Source organism: Thermobia domestica, chromosome 9 (assembly GCF_964235325.1).
Source record: "Thermobia domestica chromosome 9, izTheDome1.hap1.1, whole genome shotgun sequence".
Lineage (NCBI taxonomy): Eukaryota > Metazoa > Arthropoda > Insecta > Zygentoma > Lepismatidae > Thermobia > Thermobia domestica.
The window spans coordinates 167,877,076-167,894,366 of record NC_137462.1 but is presented as its reverse complement, the minus strand read 5'-3'; the positions used below and the strand labels follow the sequence as shown (position 1 = coordinate 167,894,366).

General features: G+C 31.6%; 1 protein-coding gene across 2 annotated transcripts in view; it reads right to left on the bottom strand.

Moving 5' to 3' along the window:
* Positions 1-970: 970 nt before the first annotated feature.
* The window catches only part of LOC145695190 (leukocyte elastase inhibitor-like), a 135,418-nt gene continuing 119,097 nt past the window's right edge, over positions 971-17,291 (bottom strand). For both annotated transcript variants that reach the window (XM_081772159.1, XM_081772161.1), the window contains exons 6-8: positions 15,829-16,014; positions 6,651-6,789; positions 971-1,161 (exon numbers count right to left, since the gene is read on the bottom strand). In XM_081772159.1, the coding sequence (XP_081628285.1) occupies positions 1,034-1,161; positions 6,651-6,789; positions 15,829-16,014 (453 nt within the window). In that variant the 3' untranslated portion in view covers positions 971-1,033. The remainder of the gene's footprint in view (positions 1,162-6,650; positions 6,790-15,828; positions 16,015-17,291) is intronic.

The following is a 17,291-nucleotide window of genomic DNA, read 5'->3' as shown; positions in this document are numbered from 1 at the left end:
CTAGCCTGCTAGTTCATTAGTACATTGTTAAGACGGAGTATTCATATTTGCGTACAAGTGAAAATTCTTAGCGTTGTCAGTATGTAGCGATTTCTATAGCGTTGTCACGTCGGGAGCCTCGTAAGACGACAAGATAGACTGCATACTTAAGAAGCTGATAACAGTTGTATTTAAGTACGTATTTATGCTTGTCCAAAATCTAATAGGAAATTGTACCACTAAAAGAAGGTATTAAATTATTAACTTATCAATATAAGTTACTGTATTATACTAACTTTCTGTCATAATGTTATAAAGCTACTGCCTGTTTATCTCATCTATGTCCTAGGAAAGTATGCGAACTGTATATACTTCGGCCCCACCCCCGCCACCCTCTGACGGAGGAAATGCTCCCTTTGCTTACAGAAAAGAAGTGAATGACCTCAGCCGTGTTGCCAATTTGTTATTCAATCCTTTGGTCTTGACGAGTGAAGATCATAGGCTACTTAGAATGGCTAACAAGATAGAGGACAACGAAGTCCGTGAAATAATTCATTTTGGCAACGCTTCCGCATCTAACAATTGAAAGATCTCGGCCACAACAACTTCTCCCCCCTCTTTTGAGGAAGGTACGGGAAAGCACACATCGACTGCAGCGCCAGAAAGGGCACAGATCAAATAGAAAGGTTCTAACACCGATAGCGCACAAAATACGCCACTGGCATATTCCCCTGTATATACAGGGGTACCCACAAGGGGGGGCTATGACGCAAACTGCGTCATTGAAATATTTGGGGGGTTAAAAATCTATATAAATATGTTTGAGAGGGTGTAAAAATTAATCGAAAAGATTTTTTTTTCATGGAAGAACACCTACGGATAGGCAATTGAGGGGGGGTGCGTCATGGTCATGAGGGGGAAGGGCACCACTGGTATATACGTACACGCATGCATAGGAAAATAAATAATAATACATAAAGTTTTGAAATTCTTTTGTTAAGTGGTCTTTATTTGTACAAAATAATACACTCATTATGATATTCGAGTTTATTTACTATCTCGCAAACTTTCCTAAAAATAAAATATTATTTTCTGTTTTTTCATAAATTATAAAAATGAAGGGATGATTGGCCAAAAATACAGGTGTTGGTGGAGGCATGGACCGCAGCATAATTACCTCACCTGAAACAAAAACATTGCCTATAAGTATTATTCAATTTATTGAATCTTTTGCAGCAAAATATATGATAACCCTACCTTCGCATTTCCATATTTAACACTTTCTCACCTTTTACAAAATTTTTTTAAGTCTTCTTCATTTTTCCTATATTCATAATGTATTAATATCCTCATATTTACGTTTATGATGCCATTTACGTTATGTTAAGTCTATCTCTAGCTTAAACCAAGAGCATCACAAAAATAACAGAACCGAAAACGATAACGAAATTAATCATTGCTAAGACTGGTTCTCCTTAAGAAAATGTGCGGTGATACTCATGATCTGCGTGAGCTACCCATTGAATCCCACTGCATTTAGCGACCGAAAAGGATACTTACTTTCTACTAGTAGTTCCGTTGTTCTGGGTGTGTAGACCTACCGTCTGGCCACTGCCTGAATATCATTACAAGTAACGATACGATAATAACAACACTTAATGCTTAACGATTAATTATGAAGAAGAGGTAAATTTATAACAGGTGAAAAATACATATTACATCTAGCCAACATTCTGTATTACTTCATTCAACATTTTTCCAGATAGAAGTTATCGAACATAAGCAAGATACAATATTTTCAAGCTCTTCACCATTTCACAAAATTTACATTTTATCCTGACTTAGAACATTTTTTTTTTTTTTTTGTTCTGGTTCCTTGAAAAATATAAAAGCTTGATAATACTGTACATAAATTTGAATTTTATTTCATTATTTACTCAATGAGGGTACGAAATGAGGATACGAAATTAGCCAATGGGAATGATGAGAAACCCCGGTACACAAAGCCATAAATACGACTTGGAAGCCGATGAGTTAACCATCTGTCGCACAGTGCCATGTGGCTGATTATTGTTGTTCGTGGATTTATCAGCATGGAGCTTACTTTGAAATTACTGAAAATAGTAAGTTATCAAATATTCCTGTACAAGGAGTCACAGATTCAAAAAAAATATATATGTATTAAATTGTACAGATTTTTTAAAAAAAAAAAAAAGTTCTTTAGAAAAAGATAGTAATTATCATATTATTACCTAGCTGTACCTGGCAATACTGAAACATAAGTGAAACAAATATTCAAAAGTGTACACAGTTATTGTAAATACATAATACATACAGTTTTACCGTACGTTAGAGCAGTGATATTTCTAACTTTCTGTATTTTTACCAACTTCATTGTTTTATAAAAAAAATCAAAATTTTACGCAGATTTCGCGAAACTTATTTTTAAAATACCAACGAAGAGTAAGTTCACTCTTCCATTATTGATTAATTTTAACTCCAAACAGTAGAGATTGGAAGAAAGTCTCATAAAACATCTACACTCTATCTTATCAAAATTGAATATTTTTCTTCATAAAGCTATCGAGGAACATACATAATATTTCCTAGATTGTGTGGGGATTAAAAAGACTCTCTCACGCTTGGATGATTTAAAATCCAAACAGTGGGTATAATTGGGAAGCCTCAGAAAAATATTTGCTATATTAAAAAGGAATTGAACGTATTATTTACAAAAGTTATCTTTTTTTTTTTTTTTTTTTTTTGATTTCGAGAGGAAAACCCATCGCTTTATTCTCCACTGATTTAAACTTCATACCGTGGGAATCATTGGTAAGCCTCAAGGCAGGCACGTAGCCAAGATTTCGTGAAGAGGGGGGGGGGGGTCCGTGACATGAAATACTGTGGTCATCACACCAGGGGCTTGATCATTCTAAACTATTTTACTGGAACATATACTGGTTCGTATAGGCAGGATTTCGTAACGGGGGGGGGGGGACGTGACATGAAACACTGAAGGCCCAATCAATCTAAATTACTTTACTGTCAACATATATTGGTTTGTTAGGACAATAAAATGAGGATATGTTGGTAAGTATTTTAATAATCAACTACGAAGAAATCTCGAGTAAAATAATAAAAAAACGTATTGAAAATGATTTTACAATATTTACGTTCTTCCTCTCTTCATTCAAATATAAAAAATTTCCTTTCATTACGACCTCCACTATTATAAAAAGTACATATTCACTATTATAAAAAGTACACTCATGTCCAAAATGATTGTCGCATATCTATGACTGTCTTCTTGTAAGAATATAATTTGATAATGATTTTGAAGGATACTTTTAATACTGATATCACGTGTATAATCGGGAAATGTATAGACCCTATTTGTGGTAAATTTCATAGGAAAAGAATTATAAATACGAAAATTAGAGTGAGTAAACCGAAATGTTGATAAATTGATTTTATTTTTGTTTTATTGTTCTTATTTACTGCTCTTTTGACAAAATTTGTCACTTACATGTCTGCCGATTATACACTAACATTATGAGAAATACCGGGCGAATTCGTTATCAAATTATACTCCTATAACAACATATTTATAGACATGCGACAATAATTTTGGACATGAGTGTACAAACTCAATAATCTCTTGTAAAATATTTTACAATCTCTGCGTTTCTTTCTCTGTTGAATCAAATTTTAACAAAACTTTCTTTTTACATATTTTTTTTTTTATTATTATTATTCCTTCAACTACTGTCTGTTCCAAATGACAGGTTAAAGGAGTAGTGGAAAATCGTTTTTGAAATAACATGTTTGATACTGCAAGGATGCGATGACGAAAAATTATGATCAAAAATGTCCACGCTGTTGTACAAAAGGCATTATGCTTTCAGAAGCTTGAAATCTCCCTGACTAGAAATTCTAAGAATTGCGTTAACTTCCGGAAATTTCAAATTCCCTGACTCTTCCAGATTATCCCACTTACCTTGCCACCATGTATTGTAAGAATACAAATCTTCTCATAAGAAAGAGTAACCAAAAGCTTTCTGTAGTTTTTTTTTTTTTAATTTTTAACGCCGATTCTTCTTTTTCTCATTTCATTTCCTTTTATCCTTCCTTAATCTTTCGAAGGGGGGGATACGGACCCCAGACTCCCCTGGCTACGTGCTTGCTCAAGGGAAATATGTGCCATATTTTTTTCAAAATCCAAGATTTTTTTTTACGAATATTATCGTGTGAAATATCATTAAATGGCATAGAATAGGGAGATAAATTCATCTATTCATATTTGACAGACTGTAACTCTGAAAAAGGGAGAATTATGGGAAAGTACTAAAGAACACACACACACACCATGCTGCATCAAAATAGAATAATTTTGGCAAAAGTTATAATGAAAAATTATTTTCTTACCATTTTATTTATATAAAGGAACTTGGAAATTTGGTGGAGCTTACTCGCTTGTGCACGTTTATCCTTGAACGAATTCAATTGCAGCCAAGAGCTTCTAATAATGTAAGATGGTTAAGAGAAGCCCAAGAGCTTCTAATATGCAGGTAAGACCTTTACTAATACGTCCAACTGTAATTGGTCCCTCCAACTGTAACTAATCTTAAACTTTCCCGGTGGGGTCACTCGGTCGAAAAAGTGTAAAAGCTCTTTCAGGCCAGCCACCCTGAATGAGGTTTTCCTGGGTTTTCCTCATTCACCCCAGGCAAATGCCGGGGTGGTTCCTGACTTATAGGTCCCAGGCCGCTTCCTTCCTTCCCCAATCCTTTCTTCCTTCCCTTTCCCCGGAATGTGCGCTCGCCGAGGGACGTCATCCCTCAAACTGTGACGGGCTAAATGGCCTTAGCTGCCGAAAGCCCAGAAATCTAAACCCTACCCTACATACCCTAATCTTAAACTGTGATTTGTACTATGTTTCTTCTGGCTACTTAAAGAAAGTTTTACGTTGTTTATGTAGGTTGAAATATAATACAATTATTATTTTTTTAATTATTGCCAGCATGGAGGTTAGTTCCCTAAAGGGTTACGCTATTTATTTGGGCTATTTAACTACAGTATGTGTGCAATATTTCATAACGACAACGAAACGAATACTTATAGTTTCACATTATGATTTCACAATTTCGTAGTGCTGATGGTTAATAATTTAGTACAGAAATTTTCTCATCACCATTTTAAGCAAGATAGGAATTCCCAGTTCCCCTAAAGTGGCGAAAATTCTTATCTTGGAGAAGTCATGACAACGATAACAACAAGGCACAACACCTTTTCCGTGCTTCATTGCTTCATAGTTGATAATACAAGCTACTTAACGTCATTGAGAAGTGCTGTAATCACTACATTCATGTATATACAATAATAATATGTCATTTTTGCAATCTTTTCAGCTTTTGCTATATATTTTCATCTCTAGTTACATATTTATAAAACTAATTGTCATTAAATGATAAACGATGTTGAATTTCCGAATTTTCATACCACCTAGAGCTTAATACCTGCACAAATGATTCCTCCTCATATCATTTCTGATTTACCATGCTTTGAAATATGAAATGCGTGATCCTTTTGCAGTCGCTTCAAATATTAGAAGTAAAAGACCGATCAGTTAGAATATTTAAATTCCTTGTAAAGATATGGGTAACATTGAATAATGTACTGAAATGCGAAATGAAATTTCTAACTCTACAACCCACGTATGTCCTTTACGCTAAAGGAGACGGATGATCAATGAATTAATGACAGAAATGGTGGAATGAGCCTGTGGGAGGAAACGGGAGAACCGCGACAAAACCACGGGCATGATGTGTCCACCACAAAATTTTGGTCTTGGATCGAACAAAGCACTCCTACCACTGAAGGTAAGCGCTCTACCACTGAGTCTCCGTGACTTCCCTCCCCTGAAATGCTAGTTTTCGTCATACTGTAGTAAGCAGGTTGCGCATTTTAATGACAAATGAAAGAGGAGTAAATACTGTAAATGAAAATCTAATATAACTTTCAAAGATATTTATTCTTGTCGCCAATGGCATTAATTCAACTTTTAGTAGATCTTGGATATTTTTATGCAATCCTACCATGTGAATAAATAAGGTACGGAGGCCTGGTTGGCTAGAATTTTGCTAAAACAGATTATCTTGTTTCTCAGAGTGTTTTTCAGTGTTATCAAACAAACGTCGAAAAAGTTTTCTGATTTTTTCCTTCCTAAGAAATCGTCCACTGAACGTATGATAAAACAAATCTTGAACATTTGATCTAGTAGGCATGTTAATTTTTAAAACAAATAAATGAATGCGACCACTATTAGTAGTTACAACTACTGAGATCATGATGATTATTAATGTATCATAGGAGTAACCGAGGATAGCTGTAGATTGAGTTTTAATGGATGCCTTAGTAGTGGTCCATATAGTGATAACAGAATAAAATATAATCTACTTAAAATACGATAGTTAACGTAACATTAATTGTTAGGAGTTAAGTAACTTGTCAGAGAATGGTCATAAGATGAGAAACAAAAGTATGATCTCCCAAAACGCGAGTAAAAATATTTGGTAATCCTAATCGCTCTCTGATGTATGAGAATTGGAACGTTCCTCTGAAACATGAAGAATATCTAAAAGGACAATGAACTCATAATTTATTTTACTTACTTGTGGCAGCTCCTCCTTCGCTTCCCATTTCATTAACTTCAATAGAGGCCTTCTGTAGCACTTGTGACACATATAACTCACTACCTTCAGCCATTCCTGATAAATCTGCTTCGTTTGAAAACATAGCCACAACTCCCAACTAAAATGAAATAAAGGAAAATATTTCATTGGACATCTCTTGGTTATGACCTACAAACTAACGGAGATGATACGCTCAAAATTATTATACGGTACGAAGAATCAATACTTATAATCAGAAATTTGGTCAAGTATACGCTTTACTTTTTAACGATTGTTACTCAGACTATGAATACTTTATAAAAATCCTCATCCTATTCAAAATATTTGAATATTTATCTTCTCAAATGAGGCCTTTAGGAAACCAATAATATGTGTGCCAATTATTAGTTTCGGATACGAAGACTTGAGCGTACATATAATGTTTCCAACCCTGAAAAATAAAATTATCGACACCTCCGTCACAAATTGCATCCTCAATTCAGACGTGTATATATATATATATATACAAAGTTTGAGTTGTGAACAATGTCTTTACAAATAGAATTTCCTAAGTTACGTTGTAGCAAATTTCTCTTGAATGCTTTACTACCAATATTTTAATTTTTATTTGATAATGTTAATAGTATTTTATCTGATATTGCCAATTCACACTTTTTCAAAGAATACAATGATGACAATAAGAAATTGCAAGAGACGACCATTAACCTAATCTCTTTCCAGCCTTAGAAAAAAGTGGATGTAAACAAACCCAACTGACTACCAGTGGATCGATGACCAGTGATTGGTTGCTGGTCTCACTGTACTAATATCCTACCGCAATATAATCCCTACTAAAATGATAATTTCAAATGAAAATATCCGAACTTATCCTGTATTTTGTGATAATAAACGCAATATATATAATATTTAACAACAAATGTAGCTTTATTTCAACCTCACCTGTCCTAGGACATAAAACACAAAAGAGAACATCAGAAACAGAGGCAACCTCGTTTATATAACGATTTAAGAAAATATGTACAGTATTTCCAACATAACAGTAGTCAGTGTTAGTGCGTTAATTATATACCAACCAACAGAGCCTTACACTTTGGAAATTATGCGACAACAATAAGCTAGCAGAAGATCTTGCTGTTCACGTCTCTCGCTGCCGAAGCACGTGGGAGCCGCGGAGTAATACATTTCGCTTTGTTTACATCTCCTTTGTTCTAAGGCTGGAAAGACTTTAGAGAAAGAAAATGTAATTAAAATAAGAAAGAGAGAAGACAATCCTTCGAACATTAAGACAGCTTTTAAGTGTCATCGAGAAGCACACCATGCGCTTATCTATTTGAATTCGTCACTGTTAAGAACCTGAAAGACATAGTGAATGCTGAAGATTACGATGATAAAGATACAGTATTTACTTACGCCAGAACTACAATCTAGAGCAGCAAACCATTCGACACCTAACAATCTTTAAAGGCTTAGGTATAGCATTAGAAGAATTTGTTTACATTGATCGGACTCACATGTGAGAACCAGAAACAAAACTGTCTTAATACTTTTATGATATGGAACTTAAGATTACTCATAGAACACATAATGATATTGTAGTGTTAAAAAACGCAGTTAAAATTAATTTCTAATTTCTTTGAGCACTTATTTAACAAGTATAGTGGTTGTATCAGAATTATTCAAAAGGAAAAGTTAAAACAGGAACTGCCAGACTTAAACATAATCATGAGTGCCAGATTATGAGTTTTAAATACAAGCTTGAAGTTATAGAGTTAAAACATAAGAGTGAAAAATTAAAACACAAAATTGAGTTATTGCAAAACAGACTTGTATAAAAGCGCTTAGTTAAAAATTTAACAAATTTTCTGCAGTTACTCCATATAATACAGTATATTGAATATAGTACTAAAAATCTAGATTATTATGATATCTTATTATACTCCTCCAATCTAAATGTTCTACAAATAGATATATACATTCTACAGAAAGTCCATGGCATTGTGAAATATATATATCAATAAGCTCTATCTTTCAATTCTGCCATAAAAGAATATGATAGAGTTCGACACATTACTTTCGTATAACATTTTCTGAAAGTTTGCTTTCATAAGTTTTCAAAATTAAGTTTATCTATAAATACATTAATAAAATCTTCAGACATGTTGTGGTTTAAGGATACTTCATTCCAATCAATTTTATCTGCAAATTCTCTAACAGAATATTCTGATAATAGTGGCCACTCACAAAACTTTTTCCAATCAACCTTGTCTGGGAATTCCCTAATAAAATCTGAAAATCTTTCCATGAATCCACTATTTTCCAATCAACCTTATGCTTATATTTTCGCATGTGATCTTATGTGATGTATTTGAATTCATATTCATCACAATATTAGTCACAACACATTGAAGAACATTGTTCATCAGACAGGGATTTTAATATCACAATTGACAAGTCAATAATATGCGCACGAAGAATGTTTTCTATAAGGTCTGATTCAACTTCTTAGCTTGCTTTTTTAATGCATAATGTAATATGAAAATAGAAATACAAAAATTAATGGTAATTGATTACGATTTAATACCTGATTAACTTAAACTAATTTATGAAGATCTTAAACTAGTAGTGGCATTAATAGAGAAACAAATAGTGTTAAAAGAAAAAGAAATGGCGTTAAAAGAAAACAAATAAAACTATAAGGCAGGATGTGTCTGAGAATGATAATAATGGTTACGATGAGGTAGATACTTAGATATAATAACTGAATTGAAAAAATAAAACATTCTAAAATATTGTAAAACATTCTACATAACAAATAAATGTATGTGATTTTACGTTAAAAATAATGAACATTCAACTGAAAACATAAAATTGTAAAAAAAATCTATACAGATATATAAGCTTTTATGATTAAAAGTGATAAAATTTAATTGAAAAATAAAATGGTATTTTTCTCAATTTAATAAGAGGTGATTGTGAACATTGAAACAATACTTAGATTTAAATCTGTGTTTGACAACGTATGTGCCAATTTAAACTGTGGCGACAAGATGAGCTTTAGTATATACTTAAATGATAGATCATTTATTTATCAAAGCAATTAAAGAAAATGTTAAACAAAACTGGAGTGTGTTATATTAGAATTTAATGGTATGGATCTTTCTGATCATGTGTTAACGTCACTAACTAAAAAAGGTGAATTATTTGAAGATTCTATGAAAAGATAAGAACATAAGAATAACTTTGTCTAAATATTGAATTACCAAATATTTATAAGACGATTTTATAAGAGATGATGTTGATGACAGATTTAATTTCTATGCTTTATAAATAGCCAAGTGTTGTCAGAAGATATTATAAGATAATACACTGGCGAAATACATTGTTTTGTAACAGTTGAATATTGTGAAAATAAATATGAGAAATAATCTACAACATTCTTGACTGAATTTAGACAAAGGTCCTTTGGAGGTGAACGCAAATGTAGAAATACCAAGAACTTCTCCTATGTATAAGAAAGATACGTAACTTGTTTCGGGTAGGACGTAAGTCAATTTAATAAATTGTTCTATAAAATTGATATTCTGAAAGATTTGTTATAAAGTGTATATATGAATATTTTCTATATAATAAATAAGAAGTGTTATTAATAATAATGTTAAGAAAGATATGAAAAGTGAAATAATATGAATTGATCGAAGTGAAAAACCAGATGATGAGTAACATAAGTAAACATGCTGTAATAGAATAAAAAAAGCTATGTAAAGGAAAGATTATAAGAGGTTATTCCCAACTAAGAAAGGCTAAACTAAGTACAAAACTTGAAAAATATAATGAACGATATGACCTGAAATGTTACCAATAATAAAAGTACGACCTCAAGAAATAGCATTTAAATCAAAAGTAGAAACATCTAGATTTACAATAAAAACCACATATCAAGACTTAAAGTTCATTTATCTGATCCTCTAGAAGATTTTATAAAACCAGCATACAAAGCGATAATAAACAGAACACAAATGAGTCTAAAAAGCACAATGGTCTAAAGGTAAATATAACGCTTAGTTGTACAGTAAATATAAGAAAAATACGTAGAAAAGTTTGAGATTTCTACTTTTCCACACATAATGCAGAAGTACTTGAATAAACAAACTTAAATAAATTCATAAATAACAGCAAAATAAAAATAGGTGAATTCCAAGCTAAAGGATGGGTTCTTATGAATATAAAATTCTTAGTATCAACTAATAAATGTGTACCAAAACAGAATTATCATATATATAGAGCTATCTCTAACAATTTAAAACAAAAGCTTTACCAATCTACAAAACAAAAATGAAAAATATTTCTAATATTTAATATTTTGAGTTTTATATCCAGTTAAATCTCATTCCGGATGAATATCAGCAAATGATGAGAAACTATTATACTTATATTCAAAACTAAAATATATGAATTTTCCTGTGATAATAAACGAGTTTCCAAAAATTGAAAGAAGATTTATAAATTTGTTAATGAATGTTTATACGAGAAAGAACACATTATATTACACACAAAACAAAAGAGAATGGATTAAAAGCTTGAATAGACTGATTTTTTCTCATTTAATTAAGTGGGAAGCGTAAAACGTATTTGTAATTGGGCTATATGCTTGTCGTTCTTACTCACAAGATACATTAGATAAATTTGAACAAGCTTGTTCATCGAATGAAACGGAAGATAATTAAAATCTCAAGGAGACTCATATGTTCAATTTAAAAATCATCAAAATATAATCAAAATGCTATATGTAAGATGTGCTGATTTTGATTTTTTGTTACATAAGGTTGTAATGAATATTACTCAAACGATGAACCATACAAAAAGTATATCAACGATACAAACCATCTGGATTATGTTATTATATTCCAAAGTGCGTACTAAAATAAATCCTACTGTGTATATAGATGCTAGAAAGAAATGCATATGATTATTAAAGAAAGAAGTCAAAGCAATATCAACTATATGCAAAGAAAATAATGAATCACCTCAAAAGAAACAATTTAATAAACCTGTGTGTTGTGTTGTTCTTATTGTAATAAAGAATATCCTGAAAATAATCAAAATGTTAAACATTATGATCAATACCAGATGAGTTTGTAGCTCCTCTTCGTAATAACTGTTATTTAAAAGTTTTTACCAGTCATAATATAAACTTGACATAATATGAATCTCACTTCTTTATAAAGGAACTTGAATGTGATAAAGAGATAATATATATAATACCAAATAATGGAGATCGATATATCATAGTCAGTAAAAAGAGTTGGAACCATCAAATTAAAATTCATAAACTTTCTTTTAGATTTATGACTTTTAGTTTTGATCATCAAAACCAAGAACAGAAGAAACAGTTCATACACCACACTTTTATGACAAATATAGAACTGTTGAATGATTATAATATAGTATCAACAATTGAGAAAGGTATAAGAGGTGATAACAGTTACTATTCTAAGAGATGTTAAGGTAAATAATATGCATATGAAAGATTCTAAGAGTGAATAATAGTCGTTCCTAATGTATTTGAATTTGATAACCAATATGGATAAATTATGAGTCAATACTTACTATATGAAGATTTAAATGGTTAGACAATGAAGAAATAGAATCAGTAGGTTTCGCAAATGTTTCTAATAAATGCGAGATTGATTATATTTTTATTGGTAATATTTCAGGTCTTTCTAGTTTTGTTCTTCAAGTACATCTTTAACCCGGGAACGGTCGAGTGTTGATTTGTGACGCGAGCGGTCGACAGGTTAGCGCGGCGCTCACTTACAATATAATCGTTTCTATGGCTGTTTATGACTTTACATGGGATTTATTTTGAACACATTTCTATATGTTGACATTTTGTGATTTATTATTATTATTATTATTATTATTATTATTATTATTATTATTATTATTATCGCAAATAAAATTATAATGCGTTTATACAAAATCATTTCTTATTATAAATTATATCTATTTTTATTGTCAAAGTTTTTATGAAATCAATTTCTGTTATCCCATGAACAATACAATTAGTTAATTATCATTATCACATAAGAATTACATTTTCTTAAAAAAATATTTAAATAATTATAGCGAGTTTTCAGTATATGCTCTTCTTATGTTCATACTGTACATATTTTGAGTTGGAAAATGTTTAATGAAATTAAAGATACAAATATCTTAGTGTAAACACACTACTTATGTCTCTTGGTACTATAGTAGGTATTTCAATAAGACACAGTTCTTTTCCATGTCTCATCACTGTCTTCATGTCACCCATTATACTTCTAGCAGATGCTGACAGTGTGTTTCCTACAGATTGGCACTTCAGAGGCAGCATATCGTACAGTTTGTTTCTTTTATTTAGCAAGCCATAGCTGAATCTGTTCCTTGTTATTGTCAATGCTCTCAGAAAAATCACTCACGCCGTCGGTCGACAGGTGAGCGTGGCGCTCACAAATTACGCATTGTCACTTTTGTAAGGCCAGTGCTACTCCAATGGAAGAGAATGAAAAGGTTACACTTCATTCTTATACACAAGACATACCAAGAGACAGCTAGACGGCGCCTCAAGTCTGTGACCCCACTAGGGCGGATTTGAAACGAAAACATATGCCAGAGTGAGCGCTGCACTCACGTGTTGACCGTTGCCGGGTTAAAATGACATACATTAAGGTTTTAGTTCTTTTATTTAAGTTTGTATCGTTCATTATGTTTTTGAAGTTTCGTAATTAGTTCAGCGTTTCTTAGTTGGGAATAATATCACCTTTTATTTACATTGCTTATTTATTCTATTACAGTATATTTATTTATGTTATTCATCATATTGTTTTTTACTTTCATCATTCGGATTATTTCATTTTTCATATCTTTCTTAACATTATTATTAATAACACCTCTTATTTATTATATAGAAAATGTTCATATATACACTTTATAACAAATCTTTCACAATTTCAATTTTATAGAATAATTTATAAAATCAACTTTTACGCCCTACCCAAAATTAAGTTACGAATCTTTCTTATACATAGGAGAAGCTCTTGGTATGTCCACATTTGTATTCACCTCCATAGGACCTTTGTCTAAATTCAGTCAAGAATGTTGTAGATTATTTCTCATATTTATTTTCACAATATTCAACTGTTACAGAATAATGTATTTTGCCAGCGTATTATCTTATATCTTCTGACAACTCTTGGCTATTTAAAATGAAATGAAATTTTGAGTTTTACGTCCCACGGTTATGCCGGTTAGGCTAAAGGAGACGGTGATAATGAGTAATGAATGAAATGGTGGAATGAAGAAAGTGGGAGGAAACGGGAGAACCCCGAGAAATCCCACGCACACGGTGTTTGTCCACCACAAAGTTCACTTGGCGGGAGCAGGGTTTGAACCCGAGACCCCTAGCACCTGAGGTGAACGCTCTACCACTGAGCCATCGCGGTCCCTTCTTGGCTATTTAATAAAGCATAGAAATCAAGTATGTCATCATCATCATCTCTTATAAAATCATCTTATAAATATTTAGTAATTCAATAGTTAGTCAAAGTTATTCTTATCATCTTATTTTTCATAGAATCTTCAGATAATTCATCTTTTTTATTAAGTGACCTTAACACATGATCAGAAATATCCATACCATTAATTTTCAATATAGCACTCTCTGGTTTTGTTTAACATTTTCTTTAATTGCTTTGATGGTGGAATGGGTTATATACTAAATGTTAATCTTGAATGTTCAACAGAATTACCTGACCATCATTAATACTATTCATTAGCTCCTCAAGACATGTATCCACTAAGCTCAGAAAATTCTGATCTACGAGTATATGATAAAGAGTAATATGTGATTTACTATCGGAACTTGAAACAATACATATCACTCAGATTAAAAGTAAAGAAAATCCATCGAGTAATACAGATCAAACAATCTGATTGGTTAATAAATTATATTGATATAAACTCAGATGAGAAAAAAAAAATGTAAAATGATTTTGAAACAGACTTTTCGAGTTAATGATCAACTCAGTGTTATAAAAAATATCGGAAGACATTAGAAAAATGTGTAAACCGTATTAATAGAAAGTGACCCTTTAAGATTGAAGAAGTTCATTGCTAAACCGAATTTTAGAAACACAATTATTTATACAGAAAACCCATGAGAAATAACAAGACTACATTAACTTCTAACAAACAAATATATGTAGGAATGAGTATATTAGACTTATCAAAATATTTCATGTACTACTTCCATTATAATGTGTTGAGTCCTAAGTATGGAGATAAAATAGAAGTGTGTTATTCAGATACTGATAATTATATTTATTAAATTCAAACGAAAGATTTGTACAAAGTTATTAAAATCTTTATTAATTATTTTGATACAAATAATTATAACAAAAAGAAGTACAATACAGCAAAGAGTAATAACAAGGTTCTCGATAAAAGGAAAGACGAATTAATAGGAACAATATTAGAAGAATTAGTTGTTTTAAGATCAAAAATATATAATATAAAAGCGCCGCAGGTTGGTTTGAATGATCTCTGCTTTAAGAGCTAATTTGATAAGGAAGGATATTGTAAAAATAAGTGAAAGATATTAAGAAGAATGTTTAAATAAGTATTAGGCATTTAAGAAATATAATGACAGTTTGTTTAATCAAAAGGAATATTATAAGAAAATGAACTTAATTAGAAGTAATAAGAATGAGTTATATAATGTAGTAGTGAATAAACTCGCTTTAAGTTCGTTCTTCATGGACTTTTCCTGAAAAATTGAAAATCGTATGAGTTCAACCCTACTCATTCTATCCGTATTAAACTTGCTAAGGCTGTAAGATTTGATCTGGTATACAAGTCTGTGAAATGTTATGGAGTGCAGCCTTACAGTTCCCGAGTTAAGGCCCATTAAATATGTGGTGTGGATTTAGTGAAATTTTCGTCTTTTTTTTAAAAAAAAAATAATGAAGATTGAAGACTTGCTTAAATGTCCAATGAAGGACGAATCTTTCCCGCAATTGCGTAATTTACATTTGGAATACTTACAAAATAAAACTACTACTAGAGATCCCAAGACCTACGTTTTAGCTCTTACTTTTTCTTAATTTATTTGCAAGCCTACCTCCTTCAGTGGTCCATTAAGGTTAATTGTTTTCTCGAGTTTGAATTTCGGTAGTGAAACTTCTACTGTCTTTTTCTGAAGATTTTTGGTTAGTGAGTGAATGCTTCTTTCTTTTAATCGCAATTCAACGTCCTTTATTGTTGTCTTTTTCAATGGTAGAATAACCAACATACTCACTTTATTCCCCTGAAAAATAAAGTTCAATAATTAGAATGAAAAGCATTAATATGCACAAAAATTAGGAAGAGCAATAGGTAATTACCTACTAAGCTACAATCTAAATTTACGACTTGGTATATGAAACCTATAAAACAACCTATGTTTTTAAGTAGTGTAACTGCGTAAGTTTAAATATCTGAAATTCAAAATAAATATTCGTCAGCATTAGACGCGGACTGGCCCAGTCTGTTACCCTGAGAATGAGGGGTGGGGTCACCTCAATTTTAGGTAGAGATGGGCTCCATTAAATCTCAGAGATCAGATCAATATAAAAATACTTCAATTAACTTACACTCCACTGACTTATATTTGCATAAAATATTAATACTCGTAATAAAAATAAAGTTGAATTTTCGAAACATATGTAATATTGTCTTCACGTTTCACAAGTTGAATAAGTTTCATAGACAAACGTACTCTCGAACAGTATGGAGATTTGAGCCACAGTAGCTGTTGCCAGTTAACATCTTCTTTATAAGAAATACACTTGATTTAATTTTTAAACGATTCCTCACTCCTATTCCATTCAAAAGCGGCTTTTTAGTATTTTTATGATCCTTTATTAATGATTGTTAGACTAAGTTACCTCAGGGATAACAGCGTAATTCTTTTTGTTGCGCTGCGTAATAACAGCGTAATAAATATTTATTCCTAGTTATTGTTGTTGTGGAAAGGTGGGCGCTTTTGAACTCTGGTCCTCGGACCAAGGCTTAAAAGAAATTGTTTAGTACAAAATCTGTAAACCATTGCTGTTAAGTTGTATTTTTCCTTTCTTCCTTTTTCTATCGTTATGTTTGATTTTTGGATCGAGTTTTGATTGTCATATACTGTATGTATGTAATTTAGAAGTAGATTTTAATATGTCTGATTTATGAGGAAACAGTAGCGTAGCCAGGATGTGTGTTGGGGGGGGAGGGCAAGTGCTGTTATAGGTACATATAAAAAAATTACAAACAAAAAATATATAAACATAAAAATATATAAAACATTGCAAACATCAAAGTACCAAAGTACATTGTCGGACCTCTTTGGGGGGGGGGCGGCCCCTCCGGTCCCCCCCTTCCCTACGCCACTGTGAAGAAAGAAACTTATATTACTCTAAATCTAACAAGAGTAATCTTAGAGCTTTTTAAAATGTTAAAATCTTTTGTGTAAGAAACGGGTGTTTAAATTCATTACATGAATAACTAAAATCATTAATTCCTGTGTTGTGTGTGTCCACAATTAAAAGTGATATTCATTCA